Source organism: Daucus carota, chromosome 8 (genome assembly GCF_001625215.2).
Source record: "Daucus carota subsp. sativus chromosome 8, DH1 v3.0, whole genome shotgun sequence".
Taxonomy (NCBI): Eukaryota; Viridiplantae; Streptophyta; class Magnoliopsida; order Apiales; family Apiaceae; genus Daucus; species Daucus carota.
Genome location: NC_030388.2, coordinates 31,000,432 through 31,022,714, shown reverse-complemented (window position 1 = coordinate 31,022,714; position 22,283 = coordinate 31,000,432). Strand labels below are relative to the sequence as shown.

The 22,283-nt window shown below is 34.7% G+C and overlaps 3 protein-coding genes and 1 pseudogene across 4 annotated transcripts; 2 read left to right on the top strand and 2 right to left on the bottom strand.

Moving 5' to 3' along the window:
- Positions 1 to 153: 153 nt before the first annotated feature.
- Positions 154 to 2,769, top strand: LOC108199380 (uncharacterized). The gene is made up of 2 exons (XM_017367166.2): positions 154 to 284; positions 1,726 to 2,769. The coding sequence occupies exon 2, from the start codon at positions 1,753 to 1,755 to the stop codon at positions 2,548 to 2,550; it is 798 nt and encodes a 265-aa protein (XP_017222655.1). The 5' UTR covers positions 154 to 284; positions 1,726 to 1,752; the 3' UTR covers positions 2,551 to 2,769.
- A 357-nt stretch (positions 2,770 to 3,126) lies between these two features.
- Positions 3,127 to 6,841, bottom strand: LOC108197332 (protein NSP-INTERACTING KINASE 2-like; annotated as a pseudogene).
- Positions 6,842 to 9,541: 2,700 nt separating this feature from the next.
- LOC108197294 (protein NSP-INTERACTING KINASE 2) lies at positions 9,542 to 13,224 on the bottom strand. 2 transcript variants are annotated; one of them, XM_017364872.2, is made up of 11 exons: positions 12,767 to 13,219; positions 12,282 to 12,414; positions 12,107 to 12,178; positions 11,880 to 12,023; positions 11,715 to 11,786; positions 11,554 to 11,613; positions 11,367 to 11,458; positions 11,103 to 11,252; positions 10,680 to 11,021; positions 10,227 to 10,606; positions 9,542 to 10,038 (listed from the first exon to the last, which is right to left on the bottom strand). In XM_017364872.2, the coding sequence occupies exons 1-11, from the start codon at positions 12,867 to 12,869 to the stop codon at positions 9,718 to 9,720; spliced, it is 1,869 nt and encodes a 622-aa protein (XP_017220361.1). In that variant the 5' UTR covers positions 12,870 to 13,219; the 3' UTR covers positions 9,542 to 9,717. The 2 variants fall into 2 exon arrangements, with proteins under 2 accessions (XP_017220361.1, XP_063939413.1); XM_064083343.1 differs by having other exon boundaries at positions 9,922 to 10,050; positions 10,232 to 10,606; positions 12,767 to 13,224.
- A 3,336-nt stretch (positions 13,225 to 16,560) lies between these two features.
- On the top strand, positions 16,561 to 21,285 carry LOC108197807 (transcription initiation factor IIA subunit 2-like). Its single transcript, XM_017365514.2, has 4 exons — positions 16,561 to 16,680; positions 19,021 to 19,165; positions 19,365 to 19,415; positions 20,890 to 21,285. Exons 2-4 carry the CDS (start codon positions 19,037 to 19,039, stop codon positions 21,028 to 21,030), a joined length of 321 nt encoding a protein of 106 aa, XP_017221003.1. The 5' UTR covers positions 16,561 to 16,680; positions 19,021 to 19,036; the 3' UTR covers positions 21,031 to 21,285.
- The last annotated feature ends 998 nt before the right edge of the window (positions 21,286 to 22,283 follow it).

Sequence of the window (22,283 nt, the reverse complement as noted above, 5' to 3'; positions counted from 1 at the left end):
TATTTATTGAACAATCTTACACGAAACTGCTAATTGATTCAAAACATCTAATTCAATTAATTCAATCAACTATTAAAAACATCCGATTCAATTAATTAAATTCGCTAAAAGCTAACAGTAACTCCAGACACGCCCTAAGTATTTTTTTATACTCCTGTTTTATATACTTGGAGGAGGAGGCACTAAGCAGCGCATTCTTATAAAGCAGCAGCAAACGCACATTACTCAGTTAACCCGGAACTCACTCACCACCGGCGCTTTATTTTCTCCGATCTTCTCACTCGGTAACATTTTTCTATCTTTTTCTTCTTATTCAAACTATTAAATACTTTTTTAATTACCAGTTTTTTAAATTCTAATCACTAATTGTTTTGATCTCAATTAGGGTTTCAAGTTAACAACTCGTTATTTAAATGTCTCAAATTGTTGCAATTGATTATAGACAACTATGATTCATGTAATTTAACTCTGCATAGGTTGGAAAAGGTGATATCTTGGCTCTGCTGTCAATTATGATATTTTGAAATATGTTGAAAACTCGAAATATGTTGAATGTATCTGGTAATGTGTTCTGTTTTGGGGTTTATGTGTTAGATTGTGATGTGAAATCGGGATTTGTCAAATTGGATGTATTGTTGTATCAAGATAGCTCGTGAGTTTCTGTGTATGATGTTATTTAGCTTTGGTTGTACTCTGCGGTTCATGTGTAATTCAGCTTTGGTAAGGGGAATTTGCTAGTAGAAGTAGAACGCTAATGAGTTGGGCACGTTTTAAGTCGGAGCAGTAGAGTTAAGGGACTTTACTGGAGACGTATGTGAACTTGTGCACTAGTATCTCGGAATAGATAGGTTTCCATGATGGGCTGAGTGTTGTTTAAACGGGAGTTTTAATCACTGACATATTGTTTCAGGCGAGTTCTTTTCTTGATTTTTGATTTAAAAAAATTCTACTTTTTGGAAAATCTACTTTGAAGTTGTGCCAGACTGCCAGGTTCAATCTTTCCTACAATCCCATGACATATATTTGTGGAGTGTGGACAAGGTTGTCAATACTACAAGTCAAGTCTTCTTGTGATAGTTTTCATCAGCAGTTGTGGAGTATCTACAATGTGAACTTATCTTTTACACCCTAATAGTTTTTAGCTTCTTGCGTGTCTTAGTAGTATAATATTAGTTCACTCCGATGATGATAAAAAAATTGGGTTTTGGGGGAGCTTCAAATAGACCTTTTTTAAATTACTATACTTTCTTTGACGATCCTTATTCCTTAACTCCCTGAGTTCGCTCCCCAATTTTTCTGATCTACTTCCGGTCTTACCTTGCTCCTCGTGGATTGCAGACGGTATTGGTAATTTTAAGTTGAAAACTTGAATGGACATCTGTCAAAGCTTAACAGTATTTGAAAAACTTGGTTTTTCTTTAATCTATGTCATCTTAGGTTCTATCATTTGGGAAGTTGTATATGGTACCTAAAGAACCTTATAAAATTTTAGCTAGAATATTTCTATATCATTTCCTGCACTTCTTTAATTGCTATCTATGACCAGTATGTAGTTTAACGTGTCTGTTAAGAATTTGTACTTGCTCAAGTAAATGGCAGATGCAGTGCCTAAGGCAAAGTTTCATTAGAGTTTTGATACTTCATATAGATTTCAGTATCTGTTACTATTTTGAATTTAAATGGTCTTCAATTAAGTTAATTCTTAAGATGTTCTGAAATGTGCAGAGTCTCATTTTATTATTAAGGTGAGACATGGAAGACGTGATAACAGATCTTCCTCCTCCTTCAAGGTTCTTCCTGGATGATCTCAATAATTTTGCTCCACCGCCAACTACTCTTCCTTCTCCATTTCTGGTTTTTTCAACCCCTAAACCAAACAAGCCCCTTTGTCCCTCTCTTTTAATTTTTGCGCTGTCCTCTCCTTCCCTGAATTTTCTGCACCATCTACCTTCTAAAGTTCTGATTGGAACATTAGTCCTCCCTGAGATTCCCTTCTCTGGCATCTCACTTGAACCATCTCTCACAGACAAATCGTGCAACATTTATTCCATCAACAATGCAGGGAAAATGATTATAATTGTATCTGTACAATATGCTGTTGCTGCTGAGAGAACTCATGCTGTTGCAAAAATGCTGATCGGCAAACATATAATTCCAGAGAGGGTTTTGATATTGGATTCCCTTCAGAGTCGCAACTTCCGCGGCAAGCTCCCACCAGATGAAACTTTTGCCTTGAAATTGGAGACATCAATGGAAAGAAAATTGCCCGAGGATGATCCTGAAGAATCACAATTGTTGAAAAGTGTGGGTTACTTTCCTTCGGGAAGTGTTGTAGATGGCCTGGCCGCTGCTCTATTGAGTCGATGTGAGATGGAGAAGCTCAAGGGAACTCTTTCTGTTTCATGGCCTGAATCTGGTGGTTCAGTTACTTCGCTAGTTAGGTCTCTGCTGCTTAAAGATGTCTTACCTGGTCTGGAACTTAGTATTAAGAGTGATGATGAGGACAAATATATGAGGTCTGGTGTCCTTGATCTTGACATTTATACCTGAGTCATTTTGTTACCCGACACTGAACCGCTCTTTCCCTCAATTCCTTTATAATGGGTTTCATGGTCATATATGTAACTTAGACTCTTTTTACTGTTTATCTAGTTCCACAGGCCTGGTTTAACCAGGTCCTTGAACAAGGGTGTTTGTTTTATGCTTCTTTCCAGAGTCACAGTTGGAGAGGTTTGTTGAATTATGAAATTTAACTCTAGTTTTATCCATGTCTACAGAAAGTGAGGTAAATCAACTAGCATTCTGTGTGGAGTCTTTGTTCAAGCTTTCACTAACATATAGTTCAACATTAGCCGTGTTCGACCATACCTGGTGTTTCAGTTGTTGGATTGCACAAATCTTCATAAAAGAGTTATGCTTTTAGTGTAAAAAAATTAAAATAAATTATGAAACTACATTTATGAGAGTCTTGAAATGTGTGCGCTCTTAAAATCTATGCCGAGCCTCCCAAACATATATATACAAGTGCATCCTTGGAATACGTAAAATATATACACAAGTGCATTCTTAAAATACGTGCCGAGCCTTGTCTCAGTCTTAAAATGTGTCAGAAAAGAACATGAAAAGTATCTTAAGAACATAATTTGTACAATGCTACAACCCCGGGATGTATTGAAATATTGATACTATACAATAACATACTAGCACAAATTGAATATACAAATTCAAGCTATGTATCCTATGCATACAAACAAGCCCTCTTAGGCACAATATTTTTGCTGCTAATTTAATTTCTTGTATAGTTAGTAACTATATCACCTTGGTCCTGAGAGCTCCATTTCTTGAACAAGCAATACAGAGTTATCATGAAGATTTGAGAATTGACGCGACGAAGAAAAATCATTGGCCCTGCGCCTGGTTTCCTCAGCTCTCTGAGCAGCTTCCCATTTCTGGTAGCCCGTCTCCTTCTAGCATACGAACCACTTCGGACATCTTTGGTCTGTGATTTGGGAGATTTTGTGTACACAATAACGCCACTTTTACTATCTCCTCTACCTCTATTCTGTCGTAATTGTTTTTTAGGTCCTTGTCTACTAGCATATTAAACTTCTTTTCATGATGAATCTTCTTAACCTGCAATCCAATGCCGCTAAAAATGTAAGTCAGAGGTTCCCCTGGCATTTTTTTATATCATGTTTGCGGTTTTTGACAGGGAGGGTAAACCCTTGTACTCACGCACACATGCCTTTACGGAGGCTTCAATAATCAACCTCAAGGTTAAAGCTTAACAAATTTAGCAAAATGAAAATTTATGTTTCTTTGTCTTACCCAATCAAGCATGGCTCCTTTCTGGCTTGCTGTTTTTCCGAATTCAAGAGCCCTTTGGCCTGTGATTAATTCTAGTAGAAGAATTCCAAACCCGGAAACATCTGTTTTCTCTGATGACTGTCCAGTTGAAAGATACTCGGGAGCTATATGGCCTACTGTACCCCGGACTGCAGTTGTGACATGTGAATCGGTGTGATCTAAGAGTTTTGCTAACCCGAAATCTCCTACCACAGCTTCACAATAGTCATCAAGCAATATATTTGTGGCCTTTACATCCCTGTGAATAATTTTTGGATCACATTGCTCGTGGAGGTACCGTAAACCCCTTGCAGCCCCCATTGCTATATGTTTCCTCGTTCCCCAGGTCAAGGCAGGTTTTGCTGCAAGAAATGACAACATTCAAGAATAATTATACTATTACAATTTAGCTGATGTGGTATAAAAGGACTTCTATATAATGTTACCTACCTTGGAGACGAAATGCAACACTTCCATTGGACATGCAAGGGTACACTGAAAGCCTTTCTGTTGCGGTCCTACAGAAGCCATAGAGGCGGAGAAGATTTCGATGAACAGCTAAACTGATCATCTCAACTTCTGTTTGAAACTGAATTTCAACCAAAAAATAGTTCTATAAAAGAATTACACTTCAAAATTGCAAGTCTGGTTTGTTTTTTTTAAAGTAGTACCAACCATTTATTTTATAGAGTATTTGTTAATTATTCCTTTGCCTCCTCCAAAGAAGAAAACCAAATATAACAAGAAGTAGGCAGATGCATCCGAGGCTTGAACCAATTGCTAATGCAATCTTCTGGCTTTTAGATCTTCCGAAAGATTGAGAACCTTAAAAAACATACAAGATGCAGGTCACTATATATGTCATAAGTTAACATAATTGTGATTACATTAGAATTCATGATAACAGACAGTTCAGATCATTACCTTGTTGATTATCCGAGTAGAGGGTCACTGGCTTTTTTTCATTGCAGCCTTTCTCTTTTCCTGTGGCACAAATCATCGGGTTCCCCATAATGCTGTATGAAAGATAAGCATGGACAAAGAGCGATCAATTAATCTTCGTCTGTTTTGTTTAAAGAAAATATTAATTGAATTTTTTGAAGAGTCTTACTTGACAGTTTTAGCAAGAAACTTCGGCACAGGACCACTCAAGTTATTGTAAGACAAATCTCTGTTACACAAAATTTAAATGCAATGATTATACATGCAGTTATCATTTATAAGTTAAGTACAAACTGCAGTAACTTGATTAAGTTTCATTTGAAGTAGAAGACTTACAAAAAGGTAAGATTAGTCATGTTAGCCATAGACAAAGGAATTGTACCAGAAAGACTGTTATTATTGAGCCGCCTGTTACAAGGTACAGCAAATTTAACTCAAACTTGATATATAAAAAAAAAAAGAAGTTCCATGTATTTGAATGCAGGTTTTTGCTAGCTTACAGATGATGGAGGCTTTTAAGCTCTGCTATAGAAAATGGAATTTCACCACTGTAGAGATTGTTAGAAAGATCAAGTGTTTGAAGTTTAGTCAGCTCTCCAAGTTCAGATGGAAGTTTCCCCGACATTCGATTATTGTGCAACAGCCTGGTGAAAAAAATTACAATTCAGTAATTCACCATAATAATCTTCTAAAACACACACACACACGGAGTATGAAACACTCACAGTGTCTGAAGATTTGTCAAGTTGGCAATGCTTGGTGAAAGAGTACCAGATAAACCCTGGCTTGAGGACACTCTGCAATTTCAACAACTGTGAAAACTCTACGTTTCTATGTACTTAAAAACAAATCACTATAAATAACACTGAATTTAGAGTAAATCAAGGGAAAAAACATACAGGCCAATGACTAGGCTATCAGATGAGCAAGTAACAAATGTCCAAGTACATGGATCTGACAAAGTACTATCCCATTTGCCTAAAACACCATGAGGGTCCTGCAACTTCTCCTTGATCTCCACCAGAGCTAGCACTGGGGATTATTATTATATTTCAAAATCATTCTATGAAGTCAAAAAAAAAATATCTTACAAAAATTGTTTTTTCCAAAAATACGCGCAAGTTGCAATTTTCTTTCAAACATACGGGACAACATATATGTAATTTCGTTTGTAATCAGTGGCGGACCTAGAAATTTTTTCCAGTGGGTTCCTTATTTTATTTTATTAATATAAATAATAAATATTTAATTAAATATTAATATTTAAATTTTTGATATTAATATTAAATGTTAATTTAAAGAACACCGGAAACTAAAAATTATATATTTATACAAATTTCTTAATAAATACAAGATTTTAAATTATTTCGAATACCAGTCGCCCAATAGTTAATAAGATTTCTGAATTATTGAGGTAAATTATGAGTTTGGTAAATATATTAGTGGCTAAATTTTAAATTAATTTTTAACTGAAATTTATCTTATAATTACACTTCGACAGGAAGTTGAGTGGGTGCCTGGGAACTCATAGCCAAGTCTATGGGTCCGCCCCTGTTTGTAATTCCAGTAACATGAAAATCAACTGTTTTCAACCGGAGTTGGAATGTCATTTGTAATTTCGACCATATTTTTAAGATAAGTTTGAAAACATAAATACTTTTACAAATTTTCCTAAAAAATTACATGCTACAAGGTCAGACCAAAAAAAATTACCTTCAGGATTAGCACTTCTGGATGCTGGAATAGAGCTTGCAAGAATCCACAGTCTGAGAAATCCTACACGCCAGAGACCACCCTCCTCTCTTTTTCTTCCCATAGCTCTAAACAAACCTTCTGAAACCAACCAGACTGAAGAAATACAAAATCTTTAGCTATTTGTGTAAATACAAACTCGAATAAATAATTATTTTCACTAATTTTCCCGGCCCTTCTGCTAAAAAGAACTCTTTCTGCAATGTAGAGGTCACATAAGATGTAAAAGACAAGGGGGCTTGGTAGTAAAGTTAAGAGCATACACTACCATGCTGCCTGCCACATTGCTCAGAGAAGTGGTAGAGAGACAAGAATTTATATTTGAGAAAAAGCATATTAGTTCAATCTGGAGGCAGGGTTTGCTATTAGACCCGATACGAATTCGACCCGTAAATTACGAATTCGGGTCGGTGTTTTTCGAGTTTGGGTTCTCTAAATCAACCTGAGAAAAATGAGTCATTTTCGGTTATCTGAAATTGATCTGAAATCAACCGAAAATTAATATATAATATAAATTTTATATATAATTATGTAAAATACATACATCTATATTATTTTTATAATATTTGTTAATTAAATGTAACAAAAAATAATTAAATTAATAATTTATTTGAATTAAAATAACATTTATTTATTGTCTAAAAATTTATTTATTAATAAATATTATTGGTTGAGTCGAGTTCGATTCAACTACTTGCAGGTAGCGCAGATCGGATAATAAATTTTGACCCGCGACTGTGAACTCGACCGAACCCGATTTGAAAAATTGTCAACCCATTTAGAGGAACTCAAAAGCAAATTCTTTGAATCGTGCATTTGCTCGGAGAATCGTGTCTTGAGAAATTTTTGCTTGCTTTTTCATTGTCCACTGTCAATTATGGTTGTATAATATATTGCCAACTTTTTTAAAGATGCATGCAAATAATGCAAATGCAAACTATTTATAATAGTAAATACCAATAATGCCACCATAATATGACAAAAAAAAAATAAAAATAATGCCACCATAGTTTGTCCGCCTTAGCAAAAGACTATAGTTCGGTCTTTTAAGGTGAAAACTTGTACTCTTATTCGTTTCTTGGTCAACGAACATGTTTGTCTAGGTTTTTATATCCGAATTTTAGATTATTTTCAATTTTATATTAAAATTTTATAATAAATTATAATTTGAATTAAAATTAGAAATAAGCATTAAAGTCAGAAATTGATAAAAATGTATTTTACTCAGAAATGAATAAAGATTTCAGAGTTGTGTGTTGCATACACTGCATTAGTGAGAGTGGAGAATTTATTCGCTTAGTGGATGGTAAATGAGCTCAAAAGTTATTCTATTCTCAATAGTCAACTCCACATAGAATTGATTACACCACAAAATCGAACCATACATCTCAGTGAGCCTTATAAAAATCGGAAATCATCAAAATATTGAATCTTTTTTTTTTAAAGGAAAATATTGAATCTTATGATCAGAGCCTAATTATATTCCAATGTCACTTTCTGTTTATGTATACACGTGGATTTCGTATTATCGTGGCTTTGGTATTTGGTATCAGTGTGTTTATATTTTGTAGTAATGTGCCAGATGAAATGATGATTTTATATGTGTTTCGATATTTGATTCGTGTTTATATTTTGTAGTAGTGTGCTTAGATGAAATTTATGTTAATTTTGATAGTTATGACACAAGAGTTCTAGATTTGATGAAATGCTAAAATTATTGGTTGGTAAAATAATGTCATAATGCTTTTATGCATATTATAATGTGATATGCATAAACTGGCGTTCCATGTACCCGTGCTCGTATCACGCTTCAGATCGAACCACGATCCGCGCAACACTGATCTTACCTGGTCTGGAACTTAGTATTAAGAGTGATGGTGAGGACAAACATACGAGGTCTGGTGTCCTTGATCTTGACATTTACCTTGAAAGTCATTTTGTTACCTGGCTGTGAACCGCTCTTTCCTTCAATACCCTTTCTAAGAGGTTTCGTGGTCATATATGCAACTTAGACCCTTGTACTGGTTATCTAGTTCTACAGGCCTGGTATAATCAGGCTCCTTGAACAATGGTGTTTGTTTTATGCTTCTCTCCAGAGTCACAGTTGGGGAGATTCGATGAATTATGAAATTTAACTCTAGTTTAATCCCTATTTACGGAAAGTGAGGTGCATCAACTATTATTCTGTGTATTCTGTGTGAAATTCGGTTCGGTTTTAATTTAATGCGGTTTTAATTGGTGTGATTTTTATGATTTTAGATTCAATTTCGATTTTCGGTTCGATTTTTGCTCATATCCGTAGTGTGAAGTCTTTGTTCAAGCTTTCACCAACATACAGTTAAACATTAGTCTTGTAGACCATACCTTCAGCTACTTAAAGCAAATTCAACTACTGTCATCATGGTGACAAATAAGAATATTTCAGATTGATTCTCAAGCTAGTGTTTGTCTAGGTGACAAAGGTACAAGGGACTTGGAACTTTTTGTGCAGGAATAAGCCAATGATAGTGATGCAAATCTTGGGAACAATAATTTGCAGGAGATACTCATCTCCCTCTCATTTGTATACAGTTTTTTTTTATTACTTAACACGCATTTTAAGGCTTTTATAAAGTATAATTTTATAATTTATTTTTAGAAAAATTTGTTTTTGAACAAAATATTTGACATTGATTAGTCTTTTTTTTTTCTTGAGGTGAGCCAGAGTCGAACACGGGTGTCCCGGGACAAGAGGATAAGCCCACCACTTGGGCTATCCAATCGTGCTCACATCAATCAGTCTTTAGCCTTTAACGGTTAAAATAATATATGATTCTGGTAAGCTCTCCTCCCAATATCTTGAAATTTGGAAGAAATGATTGTTAACATGGTAATGTGGTACCAGAGGTCACATTCATGCGATTAGAATTATATATATTCCTCGTAAGCCCTCCTCCCAGCATCTCACGGTGTCGGGAAGAATAGGTCACTTAACCTTAACATTAGTATCTTAAGAACATAATTTTGTACGGTGCTACAACCCCGGATGTATTGAAATATTCATACTGTACAATAACATACTAGGACAAATCGAATATACAGATTCAAGCTATGTATCCATGCATATACAAACAAGCCCTCTTAAGCACAGTATATATTTTGCTGCAAATTTAATTTCTTGTATAGTTAGTAACTATATCACCTTGGTCCTGAGAGCTCCATTTCTTGAACAACCAATACAGAGTTATCATTAAGATTCGAGAATTGATGCGACGAAGAAAAATCATTGGCTCTGCACCTGGTTTCCTCAGCTCTCTGAGCAGCTTCCCATTTCTCTGCTAGCCCGTCTCCTTCTAGCATACGAACCACTTCGGACATCTTTGGTCTGTGATTTGGGAGATTTTGTGTACACAATAACGCTACTTTTACGATTTCCTCTAGCTCTATTCTGTCGTAATTGTTCTTTAGGTCCTTGTCTACTAGCATATCAAACTTCTTTTCATGATGAATCTTCTTAACCTGCAATCCAATGCCGCTAAAATATGTCAGAGGTTCCCCTGGCATTTTTTATCAAGTTTGCGGTTTTGACAGGGAGCCTTACCCTGATACTCACGCACACATGCCTACACGAAGGCTGGAAAGATTAACCTCAAGGTTAAAGCTTAACAAATTTAGCAAAATGAAAATTTCTTTTTTGTTTGTCTTACCCAATCAAGCATGGCTCCTTTCTGGCTTGCTGTTTTTCCGAATTCAAGAGCCCTTTGGCCTGTGATTAATTCTAGTAGAAGAATTCCAAACCCGAAAACATCTGTTTTCTCTGATGACTGTCCAGTTGAAAGATACTCGGGAGCTATATGGCCTACTGTACCCCGGACTGCAGTTGTGACATGTGAATCAGTGTGATCTAAGAGTTTTGCTAACCCGAAATCTCCTACCACAGCTTCACAATAATCATCAAGCAATATATTTGCGGCCTTTACATCCCTGTGAATTATTTTCGGATCACATTGCTCGTGGAGGTACAGTAAACCCCTTGCAGCTCCCATTGCTATATGTTTCCTCGTTCCCCAGGTCAAGGCAGGTTTTGCTGCAAGAAGTGACAAAATTCAAGAATAAATTATACTATTACAGTTTAGCTGATGTGGTATAAAAGGACTAACCTTTGAGACGAAATGCAACACTTCCATTGGACATGTAAGGGTACACTAAAAGCCTTTCTGTTGCGGTCATACAGAAGCCATAGAGCCGGAGAAGATTTCTATGAACAGCTAAGCTGATCATCTCAACTTCTGTTTGAAACTGAGTCTCACCTCCTACTGCATTTCCGTCTTTTAACCTTTTTACAGCTACAATTGTTCCATCTTGCAGGTGCCCTTTGTAGACTATTCCGAAACCACCTTTACCAATAATGTTCTTGCTGCTGAAGTTGCGGGTGGCAACCTGAAGTTCTCTAAACTGGAACCTTCTCAGGTTTCCAAGCGATACTTCTTGGCGATATTGTTCTGAAATTTCAAACAGAAAATAGTTCTATAAAAGAATCACACTTCAAAATTGCAAGTCTGAATTTTTTTAGTAGTACCAACCATTTATTTCATAGAATATTTGTTGATTATGCCTTTGCCTCCTCCAAAGAAGAAAACCAAATATAACAAAAAGTAGGCAGATGCACCCGAGGCTCGACCCAATTGCTACTGCAATCTTCTGGCTTTTAGATCTTCCGGAAGATTGAGATCCTTAAAAAACATACAAGCTTCAGGTCACTAAAATGTCATGGAATGGATTAAGATAATCGTGATTAAAAGATTAACTTAATTTACTCATGAAACGCAGACAGTTCAGCTCATTACCTTGTTGATTATCCGAGTAGAGGGTCATTGGCTTTTTCTCATTGCATCCTTTCTCTTTTCCTGTGGCACAAATCATGGGGTTCCCCATAATGCTGTTTGAAAAATAAGCGTGGACAAAGAGCGATCAATTAATCTTCGTCTGTTTCGTTTAAAGAAAAACTGAACTGAATTTTTTGAAGAGTCTTACTTGACAGTTTTGGCAAGAAACTTTGGCACAGGACCACTCAAGTTATTGTAAGACAAATCTCTGTTACACGAAATTTAGATGCAACGATCATCAGTTATCATAAAAGCTTAAGTACAAACTGCAGTAACTTGATTAAGTTTCGTTTGAAGTAGAAGACTTACAAAAATGTAAGATTAGTCATGCTAGCCATAGACAAAGGAATTGTACCAGAGAGACTGTTATTATTGAGCCGCCTGTTACAAGGTACAACTCGAAAAATTTAACTCAAACTTGATATAAAAAAAAAGAAGTTCCATGTATTCGAATGCAGGTTTTTGCTAGCTTACAGATAATGGAGGCTTTTAAGCTCTGCTATAGAAGCTGGAATTTCACCACTGTAGAGATTGTGAGAAAGATCAAGTGTTTGAAGTTTAGTCAGCTCTCCAAGTTCAGATGGAAGTTTCCCAGATATTCGATTATTCTGCAACAGCCTGGTGAAAAAAATTAATTCAGTGATTCACCATTATAATCTTCTCAAACACACACACACACACACACAGTATAAGACACTCACAGTGTCTGAAGATTTGTCAAGTTGGCAATGCTTGGTGAAAGAGTACCAGATAAACCCTGGCTTGAGGACACTCTGCAAATTCAACAACTATAAAAACTCTACATTTCTGTGTACTTAAAAACAAATCACTTCAAATAACACTGAATTTAGAGTAAATCAAGGGGAAAAAACATACAGGCTAATGACTGGACCATTAGATGAACAAGTAACAAATGTCCAAGTACATGGATCTGCAAAAGTACCATCCCATTTGCCTAAAACACCATGAGGATCCTGCAACTTCTCCTTGATATCTACCAGAGCTTGCACTGCATATTATTATTATTATTTTCAAAATCATTCTATAAAGTCAAAAAAACCCCTAAAAATTGGGTTTTCCAAAAATATTCAAGTTGCAATTTTTTTTCTTTCAAAAATACTCTATCAAATGATTAATAACAACTTGAATCTGTATTTTTACATGAAAAATAAAAAAGAGAAAATACGATGCAATCATATATGCAACTTGTTTGCAACTCTATTAAGATGAAAATCAACTGTTTTCAACCAGCATCGCAATCTCAATTACAATTCGACCATAGTTTTGAAAACATGAATATTTTTACGAATTTCTCTAGAAAAATCACTTGCTACAAGATCATACCAAAAAAAAAAAATTACCTTCAGGATTAACATTTCTATATGCTGGAGAAGAGCTTGCAAGAATCCACAGACTGAGAAACCCTACACACCAGAGACCACCCTCCTCCCTTTTTCTTCCCATAGCTCTAAACAAACCTTCTGAAACCAACCAGACTGAAGAAATACAAAATCTTTAACTATTTCTGTAAATAAAAATCCAAAATATATAATTTTTTCCACTAATTTTCCCTGCCCTTCTGCTAAAAAGAACTCTTTCTGCAATGTAGGGGTCACACAAGATGTAAAAGACAAGGGGACTTGGTAGTAAAGTTGAGAGCATACACTACCATGCTGCCTGTCACATTGCTCAGAAAAGTGGTAGAGAGACAAGAATAATTATATTTGAGAAAAAGCATATTAGTTCAATCTAGAGGAACTCAAAAGCAAATTCTTCCAATCATGCATTTGCTTGGAGAATCGTGTCTTGAGAAATTTGTGCTTGCTTTTTCATTGTGAAGTATCTATTATGGTTGTATAATATATTGCCAACTTTTTTAAAGATGCATGCAAATTTTGCAAATGCAACGTATTTATAAGTACCCAAAAAAATAATGCCACCATAGTTTGTCCCCCTTTAGTAAAGGACAGTATAGTTCGGTCTTTCAAGGTGAGAACTTGGATTCTTATTCGTTTCTTCACCTGTGTCTGTGTGTGCGCCTGAATTTTTAACTCTGATTTTTAAGTTATTTTCAATTTCAAATTCAAATATTTTATCTGTATAATAAATCAGAAGTTGGATTAAACTTAGAAATAAGTAAGAAATTTACTTAAAAGTTGGAAAGATATTTTTTAATACACTTTTTTTATGATTCCTCTTAATAAAAATCAATTTCAACACTGAAATAAGGAAAATGCTTGATACCCAAAAACTCTTCCCAAATTCTTTGACCATATCTACTTGGCAAAATCTGATTGGTTCAACTCACACTAATTGTAATGGGATCTTAGTATGCACATCAACCACCCAATTAAAACTAGTCATGTGTCTGCCACGTCACTTGAAAAAAAAAATAGGAAACAAAATTTGGGTACCTAACATTGCTCCTAAATTATTATCATTTTAGTAGCTTATAAGTTATCTATAATAAAAAATTGTCCAAACAAACAATCTAGACTGATTATTTATCACATTAAATCATGATAAATCATAGATCATAATTTTACGTTTGTCCAAACAAGCTCGGCATCGGTTTATATTATGGAGCTCATTTTTGAACGGAACAGTAAATACCTGTTTCCTCTCAAAATACTAATAATAGTAAGGCTTCACGATCATATATTATATTATAACTGTCAAAATATTTGTGGCATAGCATTTTTTCCACAGTAAATGAGTACGAAATATTTCTAGCACTGTTTGTAATTTGCCGGGGCTTGAGAACTTGATTTCGAGTGGCGTTCAGATTTAGTATATACACATGAAGTCAAAACGATATTCTTGTCAGTTTTACGGGATGTCGAGAATTAAAATCTTAGAACCGGAAAGCAGGGGTGACTAGAAGTGCAGACTTATAAACGGCTAACTGATGGCCAGAAACGAACTCATCTCCCACCATGCATACAGTCAAAGATTGAGTGAGTTTACAATAACATGAAAAGAAACAAAGTCTGCCATGCATGCAATACTCCATATCGGTTCATGAGTTCACTATAATGGTTTAAACCACCTGATGAAATTATGGTGCTGCAGATGTTTAATCTTGATGATATCTGGACAAAATATTACACAGTCTCGACATTTAATAATGATCTCTTGGATTAAAGTGAAAATTCGAGGTGGGGGTAAAATACATGAGAATAATCAATAATGTATTCAGAGTAGCATCAGACACAAGTACACGTGAATTGTAAACCACCATCACCTTGGTTTATCTGCAGGGACGGATTAGTATTTATTCTGTCGATGTTTCTATTGTGTGTGATGTGTCCATTACCACGTGCTAAGCACCAAATTTAATTTATTTACTCATTTTGATAGGTTATTATTTATCAATAATTGTGGACTCTCTGCATATATAAAAATTTCACCAATCAAAACAAAATAAATACAACAGATTCAGCGCTTAGCATGTGTTCATGACAAACACCGATCAAACCTTTATCCTAATGTCATGTTTATTAGATTCGAGTCCATATAAATTTAGCTCATACCCAAATTCAGAAACTTTAGCAGTATAGATATGGTGCAGATTGGGGACTTAGTTATAAATATTTCAGGAGGGTTTATCGGATCGTTTTGTATTTAAATAATAAGTAACATTCGGACAAATCTGCATACTGTATAAGCAAATTATACCATGACACGGGAGTTTGAAGTGGAACTGACAGTAAGGAATAAAGATTCGGGAGCTGCGTGTTGCATACAATTTGCTGCATTTAGCAGAGTGGAGAATTTATTCGTTTAGTGGATGGTAATTGCATGGTAAATGAGCTCAAAAGTTATTCTATTCTTAACGGTCAACTCCACATACAGCTGATTACGCCACAAAATCGAATCACAAACTTGATTCCGTTAGCTCTATCGTAAAATCGTAAATCGGAACTAATAAGTGGAGTCCCGTAAACAAGATGTTGAATTTTAGAATAATTATTTAATTATATTTTTCTGAGCAGCTCTTGCTTTCTTTTTATAATTTTCGACCACATATTTACGTGTTTTTAAATTAGATAATAATCTTTTTGAACGTAAAAAGTCTCATAGTTCATTTGAGTGCAATTCATGTACGGCCTAAAAGCATCTCCAGCAGATTAGATATTATGTCGGTTAAAATTTTGAGAAATATGGATAAAATTTCATTTGAACGGAGTCTTTATTCATTCCCTAAATTTTAGGATCAACTCATTCGTCATTTATTTTTTAATGATTAAATATTTAACTCTCATTTTTTGGACACTATTTCCAATATTTTTCTTGTCATTTTTTTGTCGAAAAAATTTGAATTTAATACTATAATAATAACAGGGAACACAAATAGAGATTATCGTTGGAGTTGTCAATCAATATAGGATCCCTAATTTTCAGAATTTAAATTGTTTATTTATATATTTAGGGAACCTATTTGGGACACTGCTGGAGCATCTCCAAAAAACTCTACGTTTAGGCTCTTAACTTGAAATTTGAGGAGGATAAAGAAAAAATTGCTCCAAGAGACTCTTACTGGCTCTTTAAATCAGTAAGAGCCTCTTGGACTCTCTCTACTCTCCTCAAAATTAAGAGCCATCACATAGTTCTTAACTTATTTTTTCACAATAAAAAATATTTTCCCTCCAATTTACCTCCACTTAACTTTTTTATAGTGGAGCCTAATATCAATAAGATATGAAATAAAGAAGAGATATGGAGTATATTGTTGGAGTTTACATTTTTAACTTTATATTAAATTGCTAGGAGACAAATTGTTTATATAATATTTAAGAGCCAACTACGAGATTTTTAGAGATGCTCGGAGATCTAATCCCCACTACAAATTCGTTTCGATTTCGCCAATAAATTTAAGAAGTTAAATAAAATTAAAGATTTATTTTAATTTTGAAAAAACAAAATTAGTGAAAAACGGACTTGCATAAGCCAACTCCGTCCATTGTATTCCCTTGCTTTTGTAAGCCCAATTAGGCTTCAAACCCAATGAAACTAAAAACTGGGCTTATGTACAATAAGCCCATAGTCCATCTCTCTTATTTTTATGACAAACCCAGTCACCTCTGAACTAGCAAATTCCTCTTTTCTCCTCGCTATCCGAAAAAAGGTCAGGGTAATAACGTCCTTTCATCCATTCTTCCCTTATTCATCTCACCAGCATATAAACCACCAACTACAAACCTAGGGTATAAAAGCCCCAAATTACTCTCCCTCCTCTCGTCTCTCTCTCGAATCTCTCCCAGAGCTCGCAACTGTAATCTCTCTCTCTCTTCCTCTCCTTCTCTCCCTCCCTCTCTCTCTCTCCCTGTATCTCTCTCTAATCTCTCCCAGTGCTCTCAACTGTAATCTCCGTTCTTTTTGTATCTATCGTGTGTTATCAATTCAATTAACGTGTCTTATTCTAGTTTCACTTTCTGTTTATGTATACACGTGGATTTTGTATCATCGTGGCTTTTGTATTTGTTTTCGGTATATTTATATTTTGTAGTAGTGTGCTAGATGAAATGATGATTTTGTATTTGTTGCGATATTCGATTCGTGGCTTTTGGTTGCTAATGAGGCCACAGTGAAATGTGTGTGATTTTGATGGTGGTGAACTTAGATTGACTTGTCATTTATAGGCGATCGCAAGATTTTGTATTGATTTGGATAGGAAAAACACGTTAGAAAAAATTTTTATTGGTGATTGTGAAATTCTATGTTGATTTTGATAGTCATGATCATGAACTAATACTGACTTGTTGTTTATAGGTGATTGTAATTTTTGTATTGATTTGGATAGGAAATTACGTTAGAAATGGTGGAGTTAGTAATTGTACAGGTGATTGTGAAATTCTATGTTGATTTTGATAGTCATGAACTAAGACTGACTGTCTGACTTGCCGTTTATAGGTAATAAGATATTATATTGATTTGGATAGGAAACATACGTTACAAATGGTCGAATTATTGATGTTATAGGTATTTTAAATTCTATATTTATTTTGATGGCTATGACACAAGATTTTTAGATTTGATGAAACGGTAGAATTATGGGTTGGTAATTTAATGTTGTAATGCCTTTATGCATATTATAATGTGATATGTCGGTACATCTGGAAATCCTGGTTTGAAAGTTGAGGGACTTGAATGATGATTGAGGATGTAAAAATGAGATTTTATGCTTTAATCTTATTTGCTATGTTATTGATTTGATTTGAACCATTCTCTCAGTTATTAGAATTTGGAAGAGTTAAGGTAATTTTGCATGCTTCTTATTCTCGGATCATATTCTACGAGCGATACACAAGATTGAAGTGTGGAGTATTTTGCTTGGCACATACCTAGACATTTTTCAGCAGATATCATGTGTTGGGTTTTGCGTAGGACCAAAAACACAGAAAGACATTTCTACGAGCTTTGCAATATGTACTGGCAATTGATAAAATCTCTATGAAAATGGGTTTAATAGAGGATCAGCATGCTTGCCTTTATTAATGATATTCTCAGCTGGTTGATATGCTGTTCACATAAAGTTCAATATTCTCATTTCAAGTTTATTTATGATGGTTTGTGTGGCCTCTCTACATGAAATTACATTAATAGGCTGTAAAAATAGCTGTGGAATTCAGAAAATTTTAAAAATATGGAGATTCAGGAGCGGGGATATTCGAAATGTTAATAGTGGGCTTTGTATATGGTAAATGGTCGTAGATACAAATAGATTAGTTTGATTTATTTTACGCATAAGGCAGAATGGAACTGTCTAATCTTTATTTGTGAAGTTCTACTTGACCTGTCAAATGTTTATCAAGTTAATACCTCTATACAAATATGCATCTCAACAACTATTTGGTGCAGAGAGCACCATAATCTCTTAATTTTCCCCATGGTTCTCTTTATCGAAGTAATGAAATTGTCATATGTTAAAGGCTTTTCTTATGAATAAATCCGATATATCTGATAAATGAAGCTATAGTCACCAACACAGTAATTAATGGATGCTTTGGATCCTTCTATATGTTGTTAAGAAGCAAGGTTAACCTATGTTGTAGTGTAATTAAATGTTATCTTAGTCTAGGTATATGAGCTTAATATTTTACTTTCAATCCCTGTATAGTCTTGTGAACGACAAAAATAATAAAATTTGGATAAATTTGACGAAAATAACAAATTTTGGAGGCACCAGAGTTTTTTACGATTAAGATACGCATTTGTAAATGGGGTACTCCTTTTGCAAATGCGTACTACAAAACAAAATAAAATGATACTCCAGCTGAGCATGCGTATCAAAATTTTGAAATGAAGGATACCCAACTCTGAGGTGCGTATCAAGTTTTCTATATGAATGATACGCAACTCTAAGATGCGTATCACTGATACCTCTTTGCAAAATGTGTTTTCAATCGGATAATGTTTGCCATTTATTTTAAATTTGTGTTTTTGTCGCAATACTCAAAATCGGATATTATTGGCTTTCATCCTCAATTATGTATATGCATATTTTTGTGATTGAATATGTGGTAATATAGAATTGTGTAATTGCATGATTCAGTCTACCAGTTTTGTGTTGATCTGTCAGTTTAGAATATTGATCTAAGTATTGTTTTGGCAGATCCTTAAGAAGAAGAATGGCTACTTTTGAGCTTTACAGGAGGTCAACAATCGGTATGTGTTTGACTGAAACATTGGATGAGATGGTTGATAATGGAGTCCTTAGTCCTGAGCTCGCAATTCAAGTCCTTGTTCAGTTTGATAAGGTTTGGAATCTCCTTTTAACATTCCTTTTACACACTTAGGCCGTGTATTTCGGGCATTGCTGATTGCATCAAATTTGCCGGCTTAGTAGCTTTTAATTTACCATTCCTTTATATGAACATGTTTGCACTAGGAATACACACTTGATTTGTTTTTTGTAGATTATTTACCAATTTCTGCTTATGCTGTATTGGTTGGCAGTCAATGACTGAAGCTCTGGATAGCCAAGTTAAAAGCAAGGTGACTATCAAGGTAAATGGAGAGATGTGCCAAATGCTGTTTACATTTAATAGCCCTTTGCTCTGTAATATATGTTAACATTGTTTGATACACGTAAGATATTCTGTAAAATGTGTAAGCTACCTATAAACATTTAGATAACTTCCATATACGGGGTATTTTGGGATTTAGCATTTTAATAATGGTGGGAGATGTGAATGACCATCCATATTTGGAACTTGGGAAGAGTTAAGATTAAGCGTAAATGTCACTAATATATGCATGCCAGGTAGTGTGTGTGTGTGTGTGTGTGTGTCGATATATATTTTTTGTTTGGTCTGCATGTTTAGTCAGCATATAGATTATGTTTAGGTTGAATAGTTGCGGACTTGCAGCCTTTGTACAGAAGCTGGTAATTGTTGTCCAAGTTATTACATATAAAATATGCCAGAAATGCTTGCAAGCACGGGAGCAACTGAGTCCTGAATAGTATAGCTAATAAAAGGTAAATTCAAGGGACCAATGTTTGTGATCAGGCTTTATTGTAATTTAAGTTATCAGAACTTTTAAGCTGTGAGGCATGTCATAATGCGATGCATAAATAAATGTCTTACAATAATGGCTTGTTACAATGTAGCCGAGGAGGAATTACGACATGTTATAATGAGATTCAATAATAAATTTCTCGCAACAATGGCCGGTTACAATGTAGCCGAGGAGGATTTACATTTAAAGTAATAGGTGCTGAAATAGTGAAATCCTATCAGGGCCATCGCCCCATTAGGCTTCTTAGCTGGTTGGTTAAAAATATTTCAGGCATTTCCCTTTTTTCCCTCAACTGTCATCCCGTATTACCAAATATCTATCTACTTGTTTTCTTGATTTCTGTAATAGTCATAATCTGTTACTTGTTAATAGTTTAATTAATTCTTGTCTATTAATTATGACTTTGTTACTCACCTTCTGTCCATCAAGTCTTTATTGTCTGTTATATGACAAACTATCTGATTCGGAGTAGCGAATTATGTGAAAAGTTATACACATCAGACTGAGTTTTAAGCTGAAACTGAAGTGCTTCTGACATGTTATATAACTGATTGTTCCACTTTCCATAATTATAATTTGGAAGGATTATAGTAAGTTTCTGCTGTTTGTTTTTTAGGCCGGCAATACACAACTATTACTTGCAGACTTGCATTTAAAAGTTCCATTGTGTGTATCAGTCAGCCTGTATCTGACAGTGGCTCTGCTGAAAATTATGAGAACTGTTAATACATTTTCTAAACAACCCATTTATTACCACTGTCAGATACAGCCATACAGGCTGACTGATACACACAATATAGTGTTAGGTTGGGGAGAGTCGGAGAGATGCTTTTACAGTACGTTTTGTGATGTAACTGTTTTTAGTTTGTTAGTTAGACCTGCCTTGTCAGTTCACTTCCAGTGTGCAAATTCTGCTTTATATAGTACAAATTTCTAAGAAACCTTTTTGCCGATGTATCAGGGACATCTCCACACCTACAGGTTCTGCGACAATGTCTGGACTTTCATCCTACAAGATGCAACCTTTAAGAACGAGGACTCCTCAGAGACAGTTGGTCGTGTTAAGATAGTGTCGTGCGACTCGAAGCTGCTCACACAGTGAGATGTCTGCTTATCACTGAGACCCCAGGTCGGGTTGTACTCTCTATCTGTATCCAGCTCTTGCCGGGGGATCAAAGATGAGTGAGCGAGACTTGTAGTGAAAAAGATGAAATTCTTGATTCTAAACAAGACATAAGACACAAAAACAACCGTTGTACTTGTTTGAGCCTTTGAGGTTCTATTGTACCATAAAAATTTATAGTCTACAGAATTTTTTATCGATAGGGATTTATATATTTACCCCTTGGTTCTGCAATTGATGAGATATCATGTTCTATAGTAGTAGTATCAATATTATGCCCACCCTAAGTTGTGGAAAGCTGAAAAAGTTATGATGGTTGGGGAAGTACTGGTTATGGTTACTTGGTACCAGAACAAATTTAGCAGAAAAATATCGAAGCATGTGTAAATTATTTTATTATATTGCAGAATATTATTATACAAATATGTAGTTCAAGAAAAACAGCTTTTGTAACTTATACACAAAAGTAATACTGTATTATTTTCTCTAGATCAAAATAACATCAATTTCACTAACCACTAGTCTTATTCGTCAAACACTTGTTAGGTTCTTGCGAGGCACGTCTCCTTACATAGCTTTTCTCGACGGTAAATTGGGTGTGCCGGCATCGTTCTAAACTCCTGATCTATTGAAAATTTTCAGATAAATTGCTGATTGAATTTCAATTTTTATATATATAAATTTTTCATTTACACTCTGATTTAACTAAAAAATTTGATAAATCCTGAATTAGTAAGAAGATTGATTAATTCCGATTTCCGATTTCTAATCAGGGACATCAATATCTTTTGATATGGTTCATCTTATCCGGCAAAAGTAGAATATATGCTGCATGTGAGAATACATTTTTTTAGAGGTTGGGATGCATCTCCAATCTCCAGTTTCTTCGATGTACATTATACAGAATATCACCATAAAGTCATTTTATAGCATCCGATTCTGCACCACCCATTTATATAATAATATTGTGAGAAGCTATATTGTGACTCATTTCCACTCCGAATTGTCCTGTTACTACATATTCCTATAGCATATTCGTCAGGGGCGCAAAAGGCGGCAGTTTATAATAAAAGGAAAAAAGAAAGACATTTAGTTATGTAAATCGTTGGCTAAATTGGACCTGTAAGACATTATGTAAAAATTTTTGCTGAACCTGTGAGACATTTTGCTTCGACAATGTTAGCTATATTGGTTGGCTATATTTTAAAAATAGTATGTTATTAATATTTTAG

Coding starts and splice junctions, on each gene's coding strand:
- LOC108199380 (XM_017367166.2), top strand. CDS start 1,753: ATGGAAGACGTGATAACAGATCTTCCTCCTCCTTCAAGGTTCTTCCTG.
- LOC108197294 (XM_017364872.2), bottom strand. CDS start 12,869: ATGGGAAGAAAAAGGGAGGAGGGTGGTCTCTGGTGTGTAGGGTTTCTC. Junction 11,787..11,879: donor CTTAAAAGCCTCCATTATCT/GTAAGCTAGCAA, acceptor ACCTTGTAACAG/GCGGCTCAATAATAACAGTC. Junction 10,039..10,226: donor AAGGAGCCATGCTTGATTGG/GTAAGACAAACA, acceptor ATTGGATTGCAG/GTTAAGAAGATTCATCATGA.
- LOC108197807 (XM_017365514.2), top strand. CDS start 19,037: ATGGCTACTTTTGAGCTTTACAGGAGGTCAACAATCGGTATGTGTTTG. Junction 19,166..19,364: donor TCCTTGTTCAGTTTGATAAG/GTTTGGAATCTC, acceptor ATTGGTTGGCAG/TCAATGACTGAAGCTCTGGA. Junction 19,416..20,889: donor AAAGCAAGGTGACTATCAAG/GTAAATGGAGAG, acceptor CCGATGTATCAG/GGACATCTCCACACCTACAG.